General features: G+C 39.1%; 1 protein-coding gene across 1 annotated transcript in view; it reads right to left on the bottom strand.

The window, feature by feature from the left end:
- The window catches only part of KCNH8 (potassium voltage-gated channel subfamily H member 8), a 448,825-nt gene that overhangs the window by 51,430 nt on the left and 372,061 nt on the right, over positions 1-25,334 (bottom strand). The window contains exon 11 of the mRNA XM_004385286.1: positions 20,095-20,309. Coding sequence (XP_004385343.1) covers positions 20,095-20,309 — 215 coding nt within the window. The remainder of the gene's footprint in view (positions 1-20,094; positions 20,310-25,334) is intronic.

Below are 25,334 nucleotides of genomic sequence, written 5' to 3'. Positions count from 1 at the left end.
AAAAAAAAAAGGTCGAGAAGGGAGAGGGTTGACATGTTGTGGGGTTGTTGACCAATGTCATAAAACAATATGTGTAGTACTGTTTAATGAAAAACTATTTGTTCTGTAAACCTTCACCTGAAGTACAATAAAAAAAACAACAAAAAACTACCCTTCCTTTTGTATTCCCTGGAGCCCTGCTGGCGCAGCAGTTAAGAGTTACGGCTGCTAACCAAAAGGTCAGCAGTTCGAATCCACCAGCCACTCCTTGGAAACCCTATGGGGCAGTTCTACACTGTCCTGTAGGGTTGCTATGAGTTGGAATCGACTTGATGGCAGCGGCTTTGGTTTGGTTCTGTTCCTTTAGCAATACCAAGATCTTTGTCTCTCTCAGTTCTCTCATAGAAGCTGCCCCGGGACCTTCTATTCAGGCCCTTTATCTTCCCGTTTCTCTTTGGCCATAATCCAATATTCCTGCCTGAGGGAACTGATAGTTGGAAATCTCTGGTTTCTTAGGGGAGAGAAAGCATTTGGAGCCTGCTGGGCAGTGCAAGCCTCGTACCACTTCAACTTCATTATCCACGAGGACTTCTCACAGAACTTCTAGTGAATAAGTCCTCAGGTTGTTCCATTTGTAAAGCATTTAGTCCAGTGTCTGGCATACACGGTCATTCATATTAACAGATGCTAGTTATATTATCATTGATATATTGATAATGTAGAAGAATTTCTTTTTTAGGTTGGTGGGGAACAGGGTATTATGACATTTTACATCAATTGTCTAGCTAGGTCATGGCAATCTAAACATTCACAAAGATAGGTTTGTTCAACTTGAAATTAATATATATGCAGGGTTCCTTGACAAACGGACCATGAAATTATTAAACATCGGTTTTCCCCAAATTGCTCTTCTGACAGAAGGACTGTCATTCTATGCCATAAAAACATATTTTTCTTTGCACAGCACTAGGTGGAATAGTTTATATAAAGAAATGGCTTGACATTCTGTTTTCTTCTTTCTCAACCACTTTATCTGCTCACTTAACGTAAGCCATTTTCAAATGTCAGTGTGTATTAATAATAGTCAATAAGACACTGGAAATACAGACAAATTAACTCATGCATGACTTTAACTTCCTAACTCTGAATTCAAACACACAAATCACAAGGCTTTGGAATGGAAAGAAAACCCGAAGGGGTCCCTTGTTACTGACTGAAAAATTTGGAAAATGCGGGATGATTTTGAGAGAGGGAGAGTTATTTAATAATCAGTGGTTCAGAGCATTCTAGAAAGAAAAAAGAGGAAAATACATGCTATTATGTAAAGAGAACTAACTAGAAATCTCTGAACAATGATAGTTTTAAAGATTTTGGGCTTACGGAGCTACGTACCAAATCGAGGATTTGGGAGTTCAGCAAAGTAATCTATGCTCAAAGAATTTACACAGTTTAAACTCATTATAGTGAGCTGAGATCCCATGTCCCTCAATGACCCGCTTCTGATTAGGGTACAATGGCTCCTGGTTAGCTTGTAAAATCAGCTACTGTGTAATTATAAGGAAACACAATAGCTGGTTTTATAAGATTTTCAGAATACATGCTGAGTACTTTGGTTCCAAACCAGGTCGGTTAAGAAAGAAACTCAGTTTGGTGTGAGAAGTTTGAGGATCACAACTCCCAGTGGCACTTTTAAAGTTACTGGGAAATGCCTAATTTGCTGTCTAGGAAGCCCATTGTCAATTATACACTGTAACAAAAAAGTTGAACAGCCCTGGATATCGAAGACAGTGTTTGAAGCAGCAAACTGAAATGACCTACTTTGCTTATCTGAACCACAGTGCCTTGGTTTAAGCTCATTTAGCCACAGAAGCCAAGAAGAGACCTTATTAAGGATCACGAAAGTGGAATGGTAAGGCATCCTTTATACACGCAGTCCCTGAGTTTTGAACGTCCGACTCACGTACAACCCGTAGTTACGAACCAACCCGCTAAAACCCTATTTGAGGTAAATACAATTGTTCGTAATAACAAACAGGTGCTTTTTGGCGTGCATCAAAATGGCATTATTATTATTACTGTATTTTTATGTTAAAGATGTTTTAGTTATCTGGAAGTTTTTTTTTTTTTTTAAATGCACAGAAAGGTACACTATATACTACATACTAAGACAAACATTTGACTAACTGAAGTTAGATATGGACCAGACCTAAGTGTTCTGACTTACGTACAAATTCAACTTAAAGACAGATTTAGGAACAGAACTTGTTCATAATCTGGAGACTGCCTGTATATGATCAAATGCATACATTTTAAAATTGCAGAAGTCTCTGGAATTTAAGCATAAAGAATATTGTTCATGACAGCAGTGGGGCTTTTACCAAATAGTCAGTAATTTCCAGGTGAGGTAAAAAGAGTCTCACAGTGAGAGGATGTGAGGCTAACCTTCTTATGGTACGGTTTCTGTTGTACTCAGGGTTCATACGTGAAACACTGCAAGGAGGATTTGATTGACTAATTGTTGTTGTTGCTGTTAGCTGCCGTTGAGTTGGCCCCCAACTCATGGCGATCCCATACACAAGTCTAACTTTTGTGCTGCATAGGGTTTCAATGGCTGAAGTCTTCCGGAAGTACATCGCCAGGCCTTTCTTCCGTGTTACTGCTGGGTGGGTCTGAACTGCCAACCTTTTGGACAGTAGCCATGTGCAAATTGTTTGTGCCACCCAGGGACATACTGACTAATTATATATCAGCTAAAAACAAGTCTTTGTGAGAATTTGAATGTGATTACAAACTACTCAAATTTAGAAAGGAACGTGTCTGATTTTGCATTTTTGCTCACCCAACGATGGCCCCAAAAATCAAGTTCTTACAACAAAAACCATGTCATAGATAAACTATGCCTGCCCTATGTCTAGTTTCCTTCTCTGGGTCTCTTTCCCAATAATGTTCCCATTTCCTGTGTGTGGGAAACCATTCTCCAATTATTTATACTAGTGTGTATTTTCTGTTTCTTTTCTTATGTAAATTAATATTGAGCCTGCGCTTTCATCCTAGGATAGACCTTTCTTGAACCTTTTAAAATAAACAGTGATGAAAGTAGGGGAAAGGTTGGTGGGGTTTCTTTCCTGAAACTCTGAAATTAAACTATGTGGGCAAGCTTTTAGAGTTGTCACATAGCAGCCTATATCACAAAGTCACCATTTCCAAGTTTGGGGAAAATCACAGTGATATGCATTGAGGAACTTCTCTTTGTAATGATGTGAACAGTGAATAGGGCATGTCCACTTAGAATAGGCATAACTTCTTAGAGTGGGGTCAGTATGAATCTATAGAACTATCTAACTCAGTTATTTATAGATTTGTACAATCAAAGCCATCGTTCTTTTAGTTATATACAGAAAATACACACGCACACACACACACACACACAAATTCTTTTCAGATCAAGCTATTCTCTCCAGTTTTAAGGTTATTATTTCCATGGTAGCAAAATATTATGGACCAGTGACTTTACCATAAGGAGATGCTAATGTAACTATTTATGCAAATTTGTGCAACCCAATTCCTGCCCTTCAAATTTCCAATCTACTGGATCAAACTGTACAATCAAGTTGTTTCTTTGGGGGTTGTGGAGAACTAATACCAACAGTGCTAGATTCCTTGGAGAAATGGTTCTGGTCTTAGCTGGACTGTCTATGAAAGTGGCACGTAGGCATACCGTCCTTCATGTATTAAAGATGCTCCCAAAACGTTGCTTGTGGAGCCCCACAGAAAAAGACATATTTCCCTCATTAATTTCCATTAAATCTTCAGACAGGCATTTAGCACTAGCTCCATGTTACTGCCTTTAAGCTTCCCCTCCTCCTATTGCTTCTTCCTTTATAGTTAACTCATTCAGAATTTCTATAAAATATTTACTTTTACTTGGTGAACTACATTAAAGTGACCCTGTGGTAAACTGTTTTGAAAATTCAAGAGCTATTTTGAGGCATATCCTCCAATTTATCAATGAAATTGGTAGATTCCGATTCTTATAGGCGAAGCTTTCTTAAAATGAGGGCACACTCATTTATGCAGCAAATTGCATTTATGTGTCATTGCTGGTATTTTCCTTAAAATAATAATATTTTATATGCCAATTCTGTGTTTCCTGATGAACATATTCCCATTTAAGGGCAAAGCAAAAACACCGTAATAAAATAAGCATATACGCACATACACACACAGAGAAAAAACAAATATTTTAAGTTGGTTGAACGCCTTTCGCAGTGTTTAAAAACTTTCTTAAACTGGAATAATAAAATAATAGAAAGGTAAAGCTAGAAGGGACTGGGTCTCAAATGGGCTAGTTTTGCTTTCTCTGACACACAGCTTGATGAACTTTCTCAGACCCCCTGAATTTGTCCAAACCATGTGAGTGAGCGGAAGAGATGTATGTTGTTTCTCGGCCTGGCCGGAGTGATCCCAGGAGCGCCTCCACATTCTCTCCCTTAGCTTGTTACTAGCTGGACACAAGGTACCTAGTTGAGGACTCTGAGTTCCAGATGACTCTGAGGTCTAGAGGATGGAAGCATCACCGAATAGAATAAGCCTGGATCCCTGAATCACCATGTGAAATGTTACCATCTGAACAGCAGCATTAAGCCACTGAGATATGGGGGTCGTTTGTTATAGCATGTAGCCTGACCCAAGTGACAAAGTTTTTTAGAGATCACCTAGTCTACAGATGAGGAACTGGAAGACAACTTGTTTAACATCATCTAACCAGTATGTATATTGAGTCTAGAACCTAAGATTTTCTGGCTCTTCACTCACTGCTCTTTCTTTGAGCAGAATGCTGCTTTTTTTTTTTTTCACATATGATGCTAACATTTTGTATTATCAAGATGGAAGGGTGATTAATAGCCTCAAAGAAAAACGTAAGCTGTATAACCTGGAATATAAACATTCTTCATTAGCACCGGGCAGACTTGGGGACTATTTCTGAATGCCAGTAAAATACTGTGACACAGATTGGTCACCAATGCTCTGCGCCTAAAGACCTTAATCTTAACAGTAGAAAATATAAGTGGGATTACCACAGGACTAAAAGTTTAGCATCTTACAGATGTTCATCTCAGAATTTTCTTTAATCAGGAAGTTTCTCAATGATATGAAAACCGAATCCTTTAAATCCCGATTCATTTGACAGAAACGCATCTTCTGGGGCACCCCCATCCTCACAGAGTTGTCAGCAATACCATAAATTGGCCTTCCAATTTATAAGATCGAGATACTTCAACTCTTCCCTCCCCCAACCTGGCATCTCGTTTGTTTCATCTTTGTGAACACTTGGTGGCTGCTTCTTCACTCAAAGATGTCTCTCTTTTGGTGTCCCAAGATGTTGGGTTTAAATGGTGAGCAAATAGATGCCTCAGATCTGCTCAGGACTTCAGTCCTCAAGATCTGTCTGCTGAGCACAGTCTGCGCAGCAGTGCAAGCAAACTGCCTTGGCCAATGTCATCCTTCCGGCTGTCTGCAGCCTTTTAGGGAACTTCGCGGGAAAAGCACTATCAAAGATGTTTATCCTGGGATTTAGTAATTTGTTTTTAATGTTAATTTAATTTTCACCAACTTAGCTCATTTACAAAAGCTTTAATCATACCACACACTGACTCTATACTGTACCAGTTGAGTCTGGGTTTGGCATTAGAGGACTAAGTGAAGAACTGTTACACATGCCCAAAGATGACCTTTGAGACATTAGACTGGTACAGCCCCAAACAGTGAGCTAGTCACTGCAGTAAAACATTCAGGATTATTCTAACAAGTCCCAGGAGACCAAATTCTTAACAATACACAGAATAAAATTATGTTTTAAGAAAGTCCTAACACATCCACGAGTAAGTATTTGCAGGGTGAATGAGAAATGTGAGCAAGAATATAAGTTAAAAGCATTGCTTCTCTCACCTGCACTCTCAATCCTTCTACATAACGTATGCGTGTCCACCTACAGGAAGTAATAAGAAGGTGTTCTATTTTAGAAAATGTGATATAGTCACACCCCAAAGGGATTTATTTCATTACTAAGAAGACCTCCAGCTTCTCACAAGAACAGAATAGAGTCTGAAAGAAATTTAAACACTGTTTTGTACATTTGAAATGATGGTGCAGATTTCACAAGTTTACTCTTAAACGTGGGGCAAGGGATGGATGTGTATAGCAGACTGAAAAGCGTGTACTGGAGTGGGAAGAAATTCTTCCCGAGCTGGCACATGACCATAGGGTTATTTAATAGACGGATGGATTTATGAACAAATAGAAGCACACATATTAGGGTAGAAGACAAGTTGAATGGCCAAGGTACAGTGGTTTTTCCATCTTACTTGTTCTCTTGTTAATAGCATGTCTTTCCTGAAATATTTAGGCCACACAGTGGGGTTATGATGAGATACGACAAGTAATAAAATTAAGGTTAAGAAGATTAGAGTGAGTGTTAACTCTCTGAAGAGCTTTAACTATAGGCCAGAATGCCTGCAGGAGACCAGTCCGTTTAGAAGAATCATATTCTCTCTTATTTGTAGCAGAGTGTTTAGTGGACAATTGTACTAGAGTTTGTCTAGAAGACCAGAAGTTTGACTTGATATTATGTTGTCTGATTTTTCCCTAATTCTGCAATCTGAGGCAGTATGCTATTCAGACGACTAGTTCCTTCATCTGTAAGGCAAAAAGATAACCCAAACACCCAGGGATGATGGGAAGATTCAAAATCAAATTAAAGGATGTAATGTAAATAAATTACCTTGCTCATGATACATACTTAATAAATATTAGCATCCTTTCCTGTATATCATCAACTCACATGGTACTAAATATTCAGTTGACAAAAGAAATTAAAACCTGATGACATTCATTTTAATATTTTATTGAATCTTATTTGAAACACGTCGTCGGTGTGGCCAATTGAAGATTTTATCCAAGCATGAAACTCTTCTCTGAGCAAAGGGAATCTTCTAACACATTTAGAGTCCATTACTCATTTAAGTTATATATCTAACCAACTGCTGGATTTTTAGTTCTGTGACTGAATGAATTTTCTTTTATTCCATCCCTTTAAGCCAGTCTGAGTTGGGTTTATGTCGCTTATAATTAAAGGAATCCTAATGAAACAGAGTTTTGCTAGATGGTACATAAGGCCTCTTCCAGTTTTAATATTCTATTATTCTGTGGGTATCAAACCATTAATGTATATGAATGAATTAATTAAATTCCAATAAGCATTCATGAAGCACACACTTTGTACCAGTAATTGTATGTACTAGGAAAAGGATTACAAAGATGAATAAATATAGTTATTGCCCTCATATACTTATATGTATACAGCTGAGTTCTCCCCTTGTGACTTGGTTGAATATTTATGATTCCTTTTTTTTTTTTAAACTTTCTCATTGACATACAGTGTACGTAAAGACGAGTACACAAATCAAAAGTGTACAGCTTGATGAATTATCACAAAGTTCATTTTTTACTTATATATTTGGTGGTGGTGTTGTTGTTAGGTGCCGTCGAGTGGGTTCTGACTCACAGTGACCCAATGTACAACAGAACGAAACACTGCCCTGTCCTGCGCCATTCTTAAAATCATTGTTATGCTTGAGCCCTTTGTTGCAGCGACTGTGTCAGTCCATCTCGTTGAGGGTCTTCCTGTTTTTCACTGACCCTCTACCAAGCATGATGTCTGTCTCCAGGGACTGACCCTTTCGGATAACATGTTGAAAGCATGTGAGACGTAGTCTCACCATCCTTGCTTCTAACGAGCATTCTGGTTGTACTTCTTCCAAGACAGATTTGTTTGTTCTTTTGGCAGTCCATGGAATATTCAGTATTCTTCGCCAACACCATAATTCAAAGGCATCAATTCTTCTTTGTTCTTCCTTATTCATGGTCCAGCTTTGACATACATATGAGGTGATTGAAAACATCATGGCCTGGGTGAGGTGCATCTTAGTCTTCAAGGTGACATCTTTGCTTTATAACTTTAAAGAGGTCTTTTGCAGCAGATTTGCCCAATGCAATGTGTCTTTTGGTTTCTTGGCTGCTGCTTCCATGGGCTTTGATTGTGGATCTAAGTAAAATGAAATCCTTAACAACTTCAATCTTTTCTCCATTTATCATGATGTTGCTTATTGGTCCAGTTGTGAAGATTTTTGTTTTCTTCATATTGAGGTACAATCCATACTGAAGGCTGTGGTCTTTGATCTTCATCAATGAGTGCTTCAGTCCTCATATTTAGTACATGAAACTTATTTTGCCATATTTCCTATGAATGCTCCATTAACCTACAATGTATTTGGCATTCAGTGCTCATAAGATTAAGAGACAGATGACAACTTACAACTTTGCTTTGACGGATGAACTTAAAACACTAAATTTCAATTGAGTTTTGGAGTCATGTGGTTTGGGGTTGAAATTCCAGTTCTTGACCTCACTTGCTTACGTGTTGAATGACTCTAGACCAGTTATTTACATCTCTCAGTCTTAACTAGTCTTCTCATCTAGAACATGAGCTTATATGACTGATCTCCAAGACTGTCATGAGAATAAAATAAGATAATGTTTGTAAAGTGCTTGGAGCCCTGGTGACACAGTGGTTAAAAGCTCAGCTACTAACCAAAAGGTTGGCAGTTCGAATCCACCAGCCGCTCCTTGGAGACCCTATGGTACAGTTCTACTCTGTCGTGTAGGGTTGCTATGGAATTGACTCAGGTGCAATGGGTTTGGTTTTTTGATTTTGTAAAGTGCTTAGAGTAGCTACTATGCAATCAGCAGCATCAACATCATTGTTTAATGGAGCCTTTACCATGAGTGTGGGGCTTTGTTACCCCAGCCAACACGAGGACCCTAGAGAGGGTAAGCACTGCATTTCTAAAGCTTAAACAATCGTCAAGAATGCAGTGTGGAATGGAGGATCCTGGGACTCCCCCAGAGTAACGGGAAGGGCAGAGGATTCCTGGTGGATGTAACTGTAGGTAGCTTTTCATTCTTAAGGAATACACATAAATTGGGCCCTGCCTATTTGTGTGCATATGCAATTTAACACTTTTTTATTTCAGGCTGAACATCTGCTGTTCCCTGCAGGATGGAAGCAGCCAGAAAGTAGGGAAAGGACTTTTTTGTTTTGTTTATGGAACGGCAGGTGTCCTTTATATCCTCTGCCTTTCCCAACCCAACTAATCCTCCCCCTCCCCAAGGGACTTAAAACTCTACTTGCTCACTGTTCAGCTTGCGAACACAAGCTGAAATATCCAGATACCACTGAAATGTAACTGATCTCTTTGCAGGGCATGCCTCATGCTATATGATTGACAAAAGGCTACACAGGAAAGAATGCAGAGGAGATGAAACATGAACCCATACTGGGTGTTTTAAATGTTTGGTGTGTGTATGTATGTGTTGTCTATTTCACTGATTTTACTTTCATATATATTTAAATCAAATTTGGTTTCTATGAAAATGTTGCTGAGATGCAACTGCATAGAAACCTACAGTGATTCGATTACATGGAGGAGACCCATAGTCATATAATCCCTGGCTTTGCTCTGTTTTTCAGCAACCACCTCTTCCCACCCACTCTTTTTCTGGATCCTGTCTCTTATCTCAACTCTTCAGCCCACAGGGTTACCATGGAAACCACCTTGTTACTACAGTGTGGTCACCCTCCATCCTTGGGCACTCCCTTTCCATCCCACATACAATAATTGATGAAACTGTGCAGGTGGGCACTTGACTTAAGCGGAACCACTTAGAGTCCTTCTATAAGAAACTGGAATCAGCTAAGACAGTCCAGATTAGTCTGCTCTCCATTTGAATTGAGGAGCTGCTGTCTATAGTCATTTTCTGTCATTTAGACAAGGAAAGCAAGATGGCGAGTTTATGGAAGGAGAGGAAATGCAGAGGAAAGGAAAAATAAGAAACGAGAAATTTCTAACAGAGTTTGAGAACCTGATTGTAAGAGTTCCTGAGATCCAGGTGCTTTGTTTGTTTACTGGGTCCTATTAGATACTGAGAATCCTCATAATAAATCTCCTTGCCTTTTATGTTATATTTGAGTCAGGATTCTATTGCTTATGTTCAATATCCTAATTCTGAGCTACCCTCAAATTTATCAGGATTCCCAGGGTATCCTTTGGCCAATGCCCCACACTAGCTCTACCCTAAAATAAGAATTTAAAAAAGAGGAAGTCTGTAGTTTGAGAACGGGTAAAAGTCACCTTTCTTTCCTTTTACAACTTTTAGGTGTATAAAACCTACATCTGTCTGAGGTAAGGGTCTAGGTGAGAGAAATAGAACCTCAAGCTAAAGGGGAACAGAAATTTAAGAGTCCAGTGGAATTCAGTCTTCATTGAGATCCTCTTTAAGAGTGAAGTGATGGGGAAAGGACTGATAATAATGAAAGGGAATGAAGCAGTGAGCTTAGACAATCACCAAGAAGTGAAGAGGGCACTGAGGGTCATTTTGGTATAGTCAGAGGCAGTAGGATTGTCAGTAAGTGTAAGAAAGTCAACAGTAATCTTCATTTGCTCCACATTGTGAGCACAGAGGCTATGCTAGGTTCTGGGGACACTAACTGAAACACAGCCTCTTCCTCTGAGGTACTGTATTTGCCAAATCACTTCTAAATCCACTGAAAGGCACCAGTTTGAGAAAAGTTTCAGAAGATAAGAGATATGCCAGATCCAAGTAAAATTTCCAAGCTATGATTTACTGAGCTTTCTCCATCATGTCTGACATTATCTTAGGTATCATAAAAATATACAGTAGGTAAAATAGCTCACTACAAGATATTTGAGGGAAGTACTTTCGCTTCCTAAGGAAGAGTACTTTAAATACACAGCTGACACACAAAAATACCTGTTGGGCCCAGAATGACAGAGGAAGCTGACATGATAAAATGACATGTGAGTACCTCAATATGCAATTTTCTAAGAACAACTATCTCAAGAAGATGCAGTATTCTCTTATTACACAAGACTGGCTGGCAGACGCACGTCTACACACAGGCTACTCTAGAGCTAGGTATCATGGGTGTCAGATATGATTTTTTAAATTATTACTAATCAGTAAATCATGTTCAAGAAAATTGCTTCCAAGCAGCCCAGTCTTGTTTTAGACTGAAATGGGGACTAAATTTAAAGCAAGTCCCTCCTTTGGAAGTAGCTCCCTTTTCAGTACATTCTTGAACTGAATTAAATTATAATATAGTCACATTAAGGATCCTTGGTGGCACAGTGGTTAAAGCAATCAGCTGCTAACCGAAAGGCTGGTGGTTTGATACCACCAGCAGCTGCATGGAAGAAGATGTGGCAATCTGCTTCTGTAGAGATTTACAGCCTTGGAAATCCTATGGGGTTGCCATGAGTTGGAATTGACTTGATGGCAGTGGGTTTGGGTTTTGGATAGTCACACTGGAGGCAAGCAATGTTGGCAAATCAAAGACTCCAGATGAAATAGCTATTTAAGCTTGTTTTATCTACGTGAGGAACCATGGAACTGAGCCTCATGGATATGGTACAGCTTAATTACATAAGAAATTGACCAATGCCAAATGGTCCAAGTGGACACAACTCAATAGTGCCCGGGGAGTAGATGTTTTCCCAATGCTATTTGCATCTGAGATAGAAGCTGCCTTCTGAAAACATAAAATGGGAGATAAAGATTCACCTTTGTGTATTAAAGACATGGGGTCCAGACCTAGGCAGAAATACGCATTCATATTCCGATACCACTAAGGTTAATGCTGATTAGGGAGCATGAGAAATACTTGACCAGATTCCATCATGTGTGTTACAGACCCTGTATCTCACCGTTCACCATTAAGTGCAACAGACCTATTTATTACACTTTGATGAAGTATTTTATAACAATAGATAAGCTGCTTTACTAGACCCTGGTGTTTTCCACGTGAAAATTCCACATGTAACCCAAAAGATCTGTAGTCTCATGCCCCTGGCAATAAAAGTGAGGTGAATAACAATTCAGAATGATTTAATGGTTAACAGTACTGCTTCTCTACTTTGGGTATTTGTGTTGTAATAGTTGATCTATAGCTATAGAACTAGGTAAGTTTGCTTAGATTTGAAGGCAGATCCCCTTCCATCTTAACACTACTCACTATAAAACCAGTAGGAGGAATTACATTACCCATATTGCAAATTCTTTCTATTATTCAGCTTCAATTCCTCTTATGGCTTTAGAAAACCTCTTGTCCTGAACTTAGGGGAAGTGAAAAATAGCTGTTCTTCAATTTAGCTGTTCTTTCAGCAGCTATTGACACTCTTTTTGGCTTTGTTACTTTAAGGGATATTACTCTAAATTACCTTAGCTTTTCATTTCAGACTCCATTTACTAGCCATATACGTAACTTTCTTAGGTCTTCCTTCATTTTCTCAAAATTTCACATAGGTTCTAGGTCCCAAAGTAAGCTTTTTGACAGTCATTCATCTACTTACTGAATATATATTAAACATTGACTTTGAACTAGGCTCTGACCTTGGCACTAGGGATATAGTTATAGAACAAGACAAAGCCCCCTCATAAAGTAGACATTTTGGTAGGGGAAACTGACCATGAATAAGAAAAAATACTTATTGTAATACTTCCAAAAAAAAAAACCCAAGCCTGCTGCCATTGAGTTGATTCCAACTCATAGCGACCCTACAGGACAGAGTAGAACTGCCCCCATAGGGTTTCCAAGGAGCGCCTGGTGGATTCGAACTGCTGACCTTTTTGGTTAGCAGCCATAGCTCTTAATCATTATGACACTAGGGTTTCCTGCTAAATGCTATGAAAAAAATAAACAGATATGTGAGAGAGGATAACTGGGAAAAGCAAACTCCAGACAGGTGGTCGGGGAAGGCCAAGAGAGTAGCATTGCAGGAAGAGAGAAGAGCAAATGCAAAAGCCACGAGGCAGAAGAAGGCAGGAGCCTGGCACATGCCAGGAGGAGAAAGCAGGCTGGTTTGCTGGTCTGTAATACAGCAAGACGGCATTGTACAGCCTTGCACTAATACCTCATTGGTTTAATTACTTTTTATATCCGATAGTTTAAATCCTCAAATTTTGTTCTTCTTCAAGATTGTCTTAGCTAGTCTTTTAACTTGGTATTTCAATTTGTATTTAGCTTGTAAAAGTAATTACTGCTTTGTTTGCATGTATCTGAATTTAGGTAGACAGTAATGTTTTATATCTTATTCTGTTTCTCATCTTTTCACTAAATGCTATGTTTAAAACCAAAAACCAAACCCATTGCCCTCGAGTTGATTCTAACTCATAGTGACTCTATAGGACATAGTAGCACCTCCCCATAGGGTTTCCAAGGAGTGGCTGGTGGATTTGAACTACAGACCTTTTGGTTAGCAGCTGAGCACTTAACCACTGCACCACCAGGGCTCCATTTATGTTTAAAGATCTATAGATATAGTTATATGCAGATCTACTCCATTTCTACTCACTGTTGCATAGAATTCCATGGTGTGGATGCCTTATATTTTACTGAACTCACTCTTCCAGTGATGGGCACCCAGGTTGCTTCCAACTCCTGTCTACTACAAAAAGAGCTACAATGAACATCCCCGTACATTTGTAGATCTCTGTGAAAATACTTCGATACATATCTAAGAGTAGAACTGATGGGTCATAGGCTATGTGTGTATGTAAGTGGACTAAGTAGTGCTGGACTGCTCTGCAAAATAGGTACACTAGACTTTATTCCCCACCAATAATTGCGTAAGGATTCTCATACACTTTTATTATCCACTTCCTAATTTTTGTTATCTAAGAGTTTAAAAAGTTATTTCACTGTTACTTTAATTTGCATTTTATTATTTCTACTGTTTTTGACCATGTTTTCATGTGCTTGTTACCTTTTTGTGTTTCCTCATCTATGAATTGCCTGTTCATATCTTTGCCCATTTTTCTATTGGTGATGCTACTTTTTACTTGTTGATCAATTCTTTGTGGATTTAGATATTACAAATATATCCTTCCGTTATGTCGTCTATTAACTTTATGCATACCACTGATATGAAACTTTTACATTCGATTATGAATGGTTTTATATATGTTAATGCATACAACTACTCTGGAACTTTTGGATTGAATTATGACTATATATGTATTTGTTTCCCTTGAGGGTCAGGACACTGCAGTATTCAATTTTGTAACTATGGTATTTAAGCAGGATGATTGGTATGTAGAGAGAGTGTGTGTTGAAGAAGGGAAGGGTTTAGGATATTATGATGAATGCTAAGGTTTTGAGCTGTTGTAAGTCAGCACTGTTAACCACCCAAGTACCATCAAATGTGTCAGAAGTGAAGAGAAGTTGCTGAAAGCAGGTGCCTTCTCGGGCTCCCTTGTCTCTGCTTCAGGGATCCTCTCTGAACTTTGGTAATAATCTCTCATACCACTGGAGAGGGCAGTCCAATGAGCATCATCTGGAGGCCACTGGCCTTCAAGAAACTGGGGAAATATTGTCTTCCTTCACTAAAGAGGCAGGGAGACAGAAGGAGAAAGCTTTATTTTTTTTTACGCTGACCAGCTTATATGGGAATAATGGAAAATTGATGAGAAATGAGGTGATCAACAACTTTAAAAATTTAATATGGTTCATCACTTACAAATCCTCCATTAGGGAAAATCGGAGGGTGTATCATCTTTGTTTTAACAACAGTTGCCATTTGTTGCACCACAACAATCACAGTGACAAATCAGTGCCTATTATGTATGAAGCACATATGATATGTAGCCATATCAGTGTGATTTTCAAGGTATTTGCATTATTTTTGAAAGGAGATATTTCAGATACTCTTTAAGTATCATATTTGTTTTTCACGAATTCAAAATTTTTATGTTAAGGCAAACTGAATTTACAACCAGAAAAACAACAGATGAGTTTGTGCTAAAATCAATTTTATAGAGCTTAACATGAGAAAAGCAAAGCAAATTTCTCATAATTTGCCTAGACAGAAATTGCTAAATTAATCCATGTCATTATTGGGGCCACTCAAGAGATATAAATAAGGACAAATATAGAAAACACACTGAGTACATAAAATGCATAATTAGTGTGAGGTCAAAATAGTCCTAGCTAGCCTTTTCACAGACTTACAAAAATATTTTATACTTTTTAATTAATTTTCCTATGAGAATTGGATAAGCTGTCATTCTAAATTTACATAATTTATTACAGTTCTAGGAGTCATAATCTTATTGCTACATGCATATCCCTTCCAAATTTTGACTATTTCTTAAAATGCTCCATTGGGCTTAATTTTTCTTCAGAATGTGTTGACCCTTATTTCCTCTTTACCCAGATGTTCTGGTAACTCTTTGTCACCCAGTCATTTATAAGCTTCTTAGGGTGACCTCCAGAAGGCAAAATTATAAAGACACAAGGCAACTGAAGAGAGAGTTAAACTACCATGTATCAGAAATAATGGGGAATTTGGGGATGAAGGAAGAGCACATAAAAGAGAGGAGACGAGAGAGGTGAGAGCAATGGCTGAACAATATACCAGAGTGGCAGCAAGATTTTTAAGCATCAGGATGCATAAATAAGCTAATTGATGTCTACATTTTGATTATGCAAATGTACCTTCTTGCACACTGTTATGTATTAAATTATGTCCCCCCAAAATGTATATTGGAATCCTAGACATTATACCTGTGGATATAACCTTGTTTGAAAATAACATTTTCTTCATTATGTTAATAAGATTATTCAAGTAGGGTGGGTTCCAAATCTAATCACTTTTGAGTTATAAAAAGAGTAGATTAGAACATGCGCACACATGGGAAAGACAGATGCCATGTGACGATCATCAAAGAACCAACGAATGCCCAGGCCTACCTACAAGGAAGGAATTGGCACAGCTGAGACCCTTATTTGGACTTTTAGCATCCCCAACTGTGAGAAAATAATTTTTGCTTTCTAAAGCCACCTACTGTGGTGTTTCTGTTACAGCAGCATTAGGTAACTGAGACAACAACCCATCTCCCTGGATTACCAGCCTTCCACAAAGGTTTCAAACTATAACAAAACCCTGTGTGATTGGATATTTTTGTTTGTATATGTGAGGAAATCAAAGAAAGGGGCTAGGTTGCAAATCTGGTCTGTTAACAGAGCAGAGAATAGGAATACATAACCATAACCACCCATTAGAATATAAGCTCCCCCCAAATCATAGTATGCTTAGGTAAGGCATGAGGTTTTCCAAGTGGTTTGCGATCAGCTGCTAACTCAAAGTTGGGCAGTTTTTACCCACTCAGCACCTCTGCAGAAGAAAGGCCTGGTGAACTGCTTCCATAGATATTAAAGCCAAGAAAATCCTATGAAGCAGTTCTATTTGGAGTCAGGAGTCAACGCAACAGCAGCTAACAACAACAACACGGAATTGTGGGGAAGAGTGGTCTAATGATATCCAGTCTTTTAGGAGGCACAGCATTCTCGGATTGTGGATATATACGTAAATAAAAGTTTTGAGTGATAAAAGAAGGAAATACAAAACAACGAAATTCTCAGAAGTAAGCTTCAGTACCCATTTGCTCTTTAAGAATGTAATTCATAAGCAGCTCTCACTGAAAAGAAGTGACACTTTTTGACTCCAGTCATAATGAAGTAGCTTATATTGAGCTAAACCTCCAGTCAAAAATAACTATAAAGAGGGACAAAATACATAAAATAACTGAACAATCCAGTCAGGTAAGACTTGAAGGGCTGTGATCCCTGAGAAAAGGGAAGTGCACCAACGGGAGCACCACATCTACCCAGGTATTTTCCTGAGGCTTTTTGCTATTTCGTGGTGAGGTAGAATAGAGGCCAAACAAAAAGGGGGCAGTCTTACAGGGCTGAGGAGACAGAGGATGGAGGTCAGGTCTACCAAGGCATCTGGGACTTGAGGAGTAGAATCCCAGAGAAGTCATAGGACAGATGTTCCCCTGGAGACATTAGCCAGCTCCCAACTTGAGTATGGTAACTCCGTGTGTGTCAGTGTAGAACTATGCTCCATAAGGTTTTCGATGGTTGGTTTTTCAGAAGTAGCTCACCAGGCCTTTCTTCCAAGAAGTCTCTGGGTGGACTCAAACCTCCAACCTTCTGGTTAGCAGCTAAGCTCATTAACTGGTACACCATCCAGGGACACATGGGGTTACCATGAGTCCAGACAGAAACCAGTTGTTTTATTTTTTTAACCTGAGTATGCACCCAGTAGTGCTCCAAAAAACTCAGTAGAAAACAGTAGCTAGGAGGCTTTACTGCAGAGCAGAGACTTCAGCAACTATGTGGTGCTGAGGAGTTGGAGGCTGGAGCCGAAGCCCTGCCAAAAAAGGAGAGGCTTTGGGAAACATCCTAGACTTTAACTGAGACCTCAGAAGATCTGTGCCTTAGGAGTAAGGGATATACCCCAGGAGTAAAGGCAAAGCTGAAATAGGCCAGTTTAGCAAAGCCAAAGATGAACTATGGACAGGATACAAGTGATCTGCTGGTATTCTACCTTCCTGCCAACAGCAAACAATTTTTCATAAGCAGTGTCTACTTTTAAATAAAATTATGATGCATGCTAAAGAAAAAAAGGTGATATGACCCAAACAAACAAAAAAACACAAGGGAAATCATAGACAATGAAAATAGTCCCGTAGGTGATTCAGATATTGGAGTTATCCTATAAGAATTTTAAAATCGCTACAGTGAATGTTCCATAAAATAGAAAAAAGGATAATTTTTTAAATCAAGATAAGATTCTTTAAAAAACAGCCAAATAAAAAGAAAGTAAGAATTAAGATCCAGTATTTTCCACTTATCTCTGCTGAAGAATACTAGCTACTTCTCTCTCTTTCCTCATTTCTTCTTCCCTTGTTGGTTGCTTCTACCCTCTAACTCACCTTCACCCTTCACAAATAGTTGTCTCTTTAAGCTCCAATGGAGAGTACAAAAGGTATCTGTAGTTTAAAGTCAGTCTACTGAATAGGAAGACATGAAGTGTTCTTCAAGAAGAAGAGGCAACATACTTACTAGAAAGAGGATGCACACTACATTCAGATACCTGTGTTTAAACTCAGTCCCTGCCACCTACACATTCGGGAGATCATACACAAGTTATTTAGTCACTCTGAATCTCAAAGTTTTCTCTTCTACAGAAATCATCTGACATTTACCATAAAGAATTGAGAAACCCCAAGAATATGGCCTCCAGACACCCTTTTAACTCAGTACTGAAAGTCACTCTTGAGGTGTACCCTTCAGCCAGAGATTAGACAGGCCCATAAAACAGACAATAATACAAGTAGCTCAACCATGTATACGAGACTAAATAGACACACCAGCCAAGGGGCAAGGATGAAAAGGAAGGAGGGAACAGGAAAGCTGGACGAATAGAAATGGGGAACCCAAAGTCGAGAAGGGGGGAGTGTTGACGCATCACGAAGTTGATAACCAGTGTCACAAAACAATACGTGTATTAATTGTTTAAAGAGAAACTAATTTGCTCTGTAAACCTTCACCTAAAGCACACACATACACACAAAACGTCCCTGCTCCTGAACTGGAGACTGTTGGGTGGTAAACACTAAATCTGAAAAATTTTATTTTTAAATTAACCTAAAGCATCTTTGATACTATAAAAACCCAAACCAAACCTGTTGCTGTCGAATCAATTCTGACACATAGCAACCCTATAGGATACAGTAGAACTGCCCCGTAGGGTTTCTAAGGAGCGGCTGGTGGATTCAAACTGCTCACCTTTTGGTTAGCAGCCGAGCTCTTAACCACTGCACCATCAGGGCTCCTTTGACACTATAAAGCGGGGATTAAATGAAAATAAGTACTTTGTCAGGGGAAAAAAAAGTTGTTTTACGCACTAAATGAAATGCTTTATAAAGGCAGAGAGCTTAGCATATTAAAAAAACAACAACAAAACAACTCGTTGCCGTTCAGTTGATTCCGACTCATGGCGACCCTAAAGGACAGAGTAGAACAGCCCTGTATGGTTTCCAAAGAGCGGCTGATGGATTCAAACTGTCGATTTTTTGGTTAGCAGTCAAGTTCTTAACCACTGTGCCACCAGGGTTCCAATAGGTACCCAAGAAGTATTGGTATTTCCTCTGCTGTTTGCCATCACCGAGGGAGAGAAGCATATACCCATAACTGGTAATCTTAACCTTCAGAATGGGATACCATTTATATATTGACTATCATTCAATAACCCCCCAAAGGATGAAGGAATACACAATCTGCATTTCCTTTCTGTATTTCTAATACCAAGGACTTACAAAATGGCTGTACAGTATGGGTAGAATCAATAGCTTCTTAAACTCCTAAGGAAAAAAAAATTGAATGTTGCAAATATCTGGGACAAATATCAAGACAGACCAAGGCTTTGGTTGTTAAACAATGCTATGCATGTTCTGGCTTGCCTTTCAGCAATCATTCCTATTAAATCATTTGTCTCTCTGACACATCTGATGAAGTCATGCTCATGATCAGCTTAATCACAGGATGCAGCACAGTACATATTTTGACAGGAAAGCTGTTTGTATAAACTGAAACACGGAGCAAATGTATAATTTCATAAAATGTTCATTATGCTTTCGCCGTGACAACTCTTGGCTTGACTCCTTTTATGCATATTTAGTCATTTTAAGATATCTAAACGGTGCGATAGACTGTTTTGGGTACTGGTTAAGGAAAAAGATTATTCCTAAGAAAATCCATGCCAAATAAGCGGAGTAATGACCAGTTACAAACCCTGAATGATATACTCTATCTGGAAATCTTTAAATCTCTAGCTAAATGTTATATACCACTAAAACTGATTCTAGATATAAGCAAATAATAATAAAGAAGAAAGAAACTGAGTTAAAAGAAGTCATCCAAATAAATAATACTTTCCTAGAACATTGATAGGAAACGCTGAAGTTTGGTTTCTAGCTAATTATTCAATTGCTCAACTAGTGGTTGAGTAATCATATCTTATATGTTCAAAGACTTTTTAAAGTGAGGTCAGGACATCTGCCTTTTCTGTTATAAATGATCTCCAGGCCCTGCGTGATTAGGTCTCAGCGCTAATTAGAAGTGAGACTTACATCACTCTCGTGACCTTCTCGGAGGTTGTATGTGAGGTCATGCTGAATGTCTTCCACGAATTTGTGAGCATATTCTGGGTAAAGGTCTAGCACTTCAAAGAGTCCTTTGAGGATGATGCACTGCAGATCACAGTAGGTTAAAGCCTTCACATCTGCGTTGGTCTTGATCACTTGGTCCTTTATTGATAGGTTTGCTCCAATTAAATCTCCTTTTCCTATAAACAGTGGAAAAAAAAAGAGAGAGAGAGGGAAAAGCCACTTTAAAGAAAAGCAAGCTTAGGACTGGAAACTTCATCTGACTTACAGGTTTCATTACTCTGAGATTACACTGAAAAGAGAAGAAACTTTATCTAGGGCAGGGTTTCCCGATTTCAGCGGTAGTGAGATTTTGAGACCAATAATTCTTTGTTGTAGGGGGCTGTCCTGTGCCCTGTAGAATATTTAGCAGCATCTTTGGCCTCTACTCATTAGATGCTGTTAGAACCACCTGCCCCCACCCCCCAAGTTTTGAAAATCAACTGTATCTCCAGATATTGCCAAATGTCCCCTGGTGGGTGAAACTGCCCCCAGTTGAGAACCACTGGTCTAGGGGAGAAAGATTATGAGACTTAGATTTAGGAACTATAGGCCACAGATGGGCCCCAGACAGCCCCTCACAGGATTCAGTAAATGGCTTTTAGACAAACCACTTAATGTTTTTGTCACATTTGCCTTACCATTCAAGAGAAATAATAATGGCTCAGATTTTTCTAAGCATAAAAATGACTCTTTTTTTCCTGAGGTAAGACCATCAAGATGTGTATTAATGATTTTGATTCTAGCTCTTTGGACAATAATGTAAGCCTGATCTTCAGTTTTCTAAAATGTCCATGTTCCTTTATTTATTTCTGAATTTGTCTACAAGGCAGGAGGGTGATGTGGGTGATTCCTCTTCCCAGAGTTGAGAGGAAGAGGTTAACTACTGGACATCATGGACAATGAAATCCACTGCATAAAACATAAAACACAGCTCAAGGTTCTAATGCTCTGTGACCGTGTAAAAACCCCATTTTTCTCTATCAAAATAGAAAGTGAATAGAGAAAAACAATGAGCTCCTCAGTTGTGCCACCTCAGGGAGAGATCTAATGCTACTTTATCCAAATCATCTGTGCCCCATCCCACACCCAGCAAAATCAGGGGGGATTTTTTTGTCTGCAATAGTTCTGCCTGCCATACTTAGGTTGTAACTTACTTGTCTAGGAACTAGTTTGTTTTCTTGAGTTTGCTGGCTAGATAGTATTGAAAAGTGTACTTAAGTCTTTGAAGTCTTTAAATGTATTTGAATCAGGATAAAATAGTAGGAAGGTGAATCTAACTGTGAGTGCTAATAAAAAGCTGACTTCAGCTTCAGATTTATTTTAGACGCAGTCATTAACTTTCCCAGGAATCATCTGAGAAATATGAATGAAAATCCACTCAGTACCCAGAGAAACTTAGATTGAAAGCTAAAGTAATATGGCCAAGTTCACAGAGGGCACTGACATAAGATTCATGACTACAGTTCAGGATTTTCTGAGTCTTTGCTTTGTCCTCGAATAGTGCCATGCCTGGGATTTAATTTTTAATTTACTTTATTGACCATTTTGCTCAAACTCATAGGGAACCAACAAATGGTCAACAAGCCCCCACCCCAAGCAAACCATATCTTTGAAATGCTAGAGAACAAATTACCTGCTGATCCAAATAAACTTTTAACTTCTAAATTTTTACTTTTTATTGTGCCCAGCATTTCTGGAGGCACAGAAATGTATGTAGTAGGCTTCAATAGTAGTCTATTCTATTGAATTTGACAGTAAAAAGAAACATGCCAAATTAACCATGAATGCATGAGATAGTCATAAATATGGCAGATCAAAAAATTGAGGGTCTTAAAAATTATTGAATTACATTCAGGTATTACTTTCAAATTAATACTGGATTTAAACATTGAAATTGAGTCTATTTTGGCAGAAGAAAAAACAGACTAAGATCTATGTTTATAGACACTGTTGTTGTTAAGTGCCATTGAGTCGATTCTGATTCATAAGGACCCTATCTACAGCAGGATGAAACATTGCCCAGTCTTGCAATGATAAATGGCCACATGGTGCAGAAGAATTCAAATTTGGTTTCTTGCTGTCACTAATACTTCTAGACTTGAAAATTGTATTTCTTGTATATTTGTGATAAATCTAAATTGCTGATGAAAAATGTGAAGTTGAGTACTGATAAAAGGTGTAAATATGCCAGAATGCCTTGAATGAAGCCATTTTTCATATTTTGCATATTTGATGAGAATTTGTCATAATGCAATGCCTTGTAAAATGAGCATTTACTTTCTGTTAAAGAATTAGTGTTTGGAAAAACTTTAGGGACATCATTCTTTTATACTTAGGGTTGCCACGGTACGGCCTTTCTAGATACTGTCTTATAACTCCCATAAAATGATTGGCTAGGACTATGCAAATTGAGTGAATTGTAGTCTACAAGGGGATTGGTTAGTTCATGGTCCTGCTGGAAGGGCTATGCCTTGAAATTGTGTATAAAGGCCAAATGTAGAGGTTCAGAGGACCTCACTACTATTAAGAAGAGTCTGGAGTAGAGTACATCCTTTGGACCAAGGACCTGGGGTCCCTGCACTGAGAACCTCCTAGACCCAGAAGAAGGAACTGTAACACTGAAGACGGTGTGAGATGGTGAGAGACAGTGGTGGTCGGCTTGCTGGCCCACGGAGCAAGACAGCTACAGTGGGCTTGCCAGCTCATGGAGCGAGAGCTGAGTGTCTTTGGGCAGGAGGCTTGCTGGTGAAGCTAAAAGAGCTGTAACCCTTGCCCATGCAGGGCAGAGGCCTGAGTGTGGCCTGTGCTGGGGTTGCCTCGGAGGATCCTATGTAGGAGTCTTTCTATAGCAGGGCAGAGCTGGACGCCTCTGGGCAGGAGGCTTGCTAGGGAGCTAAAAGAGCTATAATGCTTGTGCAGGGCAAGATATGCCTGGGTCTGCCCTGTGCAAAGGTTGCTTGCCCTCCCCCCGGGGCAGCAGGGGCACAGATAGCGTGGCGGCAAGAGAGCCCCACAGGCTCAGGTAATGTGGCTGGAGCCAACGGCAGAGGCTTAGGAGCAAAGCCTCAGGAGATCCTGGGGAGGGGTCTTCCTGCTGGCAAGGCAAGGCCTAGTGAAGCCCAGAGGCAGAGAAGTCTCGGGAGCTGTGCAGGCCCCCCGAATGGTAAGGTGGTAGCCAGGGGCAGCAGTGATGTGAAGACAACATCTGACGTCTGCTTTGAACCAGGCCTGCCCAGTGACACAAGAATGGACGTGGGTAATTGGGGAAGGGTAAGCATTTCCCCTTTGAGAATCTGTTGCTATTGTTTACTTTCCTAAAGAATAATAATGGGTTTCACTTTGCCAACACTGTGTAAGTGTCTCGATCACAGATGAACGTAGCACCATGGAATGGCTGACGCCAGGGGGTGTATGTCTCATTCCTAGCAGTCTCAGGGCTGCCTGGAAGCTTGAGGCACAGCCTATCTGCGTGTGCAATGCAGATAAACAGGACATACAGCCATTTTAGCCAAAATGACGCTAACTATGAAAATAGCATCAAAGTCTTGCCAAAACTGGTGCCCTAGAAAGACTTGGCATTTTTTCACTCATTTATTGAGTGTTTATGGAGCACTGACTATGTGTGCCAGACCCTGTGTCAAGTCCTGGCCAGCAGTCACTGGTGGATAACAGCATGCTTCTCGCCCTCATGGTCTTGTGGATTTCTAGATTTAGGAACCCAAGTTTTTTTAACAACTCTGAGTTTTAACATCCTTATTTCTAAAAGACGAAAGATTTCTGTGGTCTCTTACAGTTTCCATTTTTCACAATTCTATTATTGATGTTTGCTAATTAGTTTTTATTCCATTTGCGGGGGTGGGGTGGGGAAGTAAAATTGATGGGATGCATCTGCAAACCATGTGGGTTAGAGCTATAACTTATGTTTAATTATAATCAGGCAGACTAATGCCATCTGTTAAGAGTACATTTATCAGTGATTTGTTTTCTTTTAAAACAAGCTATGAAGAAATTGGTGGGGAAAACACAATGACTTCAACATGAAATGAAAGCGTAAAAGGCATACAAATTCTGTCCCTGTAACAAATTCTTTCTCCTATGACAACTGCCTCTCCAGGCATCAGATTAAGAAATGTCTTCACGCACTGAGTGGATAGTGGAATGGCTTGAATAAGTTTATGACTTGACAGCTGTTTAGTGGTTACTTCTTCCCCACAACAACATAATATATTAATTCATTTCATTGGCAGAATGTGCATGTATTAAATATCTACAGATCAAATGTGAAGCCATGTGCGTAAGTCTTCAAAGTCAGTGTTGACTGGAATTGGTCCTGTAAGACAGTATTACCATAGGAAAGTGCAATACTCCATCTCCATGGAAACAATGTTAATCACAAAGAGCAAATATTAATAATCAATTATCTTCATTTGGGTTTAGTCCTAACAGCACATAGGAGTGTTCAGAATGTCCATGTGGCAATCCGCACTTCAATCGCTTTAGATATACGCAAGTAGAAACAAACATGTAAAATGTTAATCATGGAAATCAGAATTTATGGAGGAATTTGGGGCCAGCAGCAAAAGACAATGGATTAAATCTTTCAGCTGTAAGTAATTTTTTTTTTTTAATAATAAGAAAATCCAGTTGAGTCGTGTATTAAAAAGATGGCAGTTACACAGAAGCCAATATATTTACACCTATTGTGCTCTACAGGGTCGCTATGAGTCGGAATCGACTGGATAGCAAAGGGTTTAATTGTGCTCTAATGTTATGGATGATGCCTTCATATTCCATTCCTAGAACTGCTGCTAGCTACCAAATGTAAAAATGTCCCACTATTACACAGAAAGCTCCACATTATATCTGTTTACAAAGGTGCACTGATTTTGCTTATATGTGTACTAAACCATAACATTCTGGTAAAATGGCTAGATGCCCTTTTAAAAACAGATTATGTCAACAGGCTGGCTATAAAACTTACAGTGGTACCAACGATGCCCATAGAAAAATATTTTTTGTTTTTAAACTTAAGTTCTTGAAGCAAATTTATAAAAATTGCAAGTCAAATTTGGAATCGCAAAATGATAGAATGATCGGCTGCTAACTAAACAAAGTTGAGAAGTAGAGAGGAAGAGGGTAAATTCTCCTCTTAAGAAAAAGAC

Source organism: Trichechus manatus, unplaced genomic scaffold (genome assembly GCF_000243295.1).
Source record: "Trichechus manatus latirostris isolate Lorelei unplaced genomic scaffold, TriManLat1.0 scaffold00136, whole genome shotgun sequence".
NCBI lineage: Eukaryota > Metazoa > Chordata > Mammalia > Sirenia > Trichechidae > Trichechus > Trichechus manatus.
Note: the sequence above shows the minus strand (reverse complement) of the source record. Positions and strands in the feature narration are given on the sequence as shown.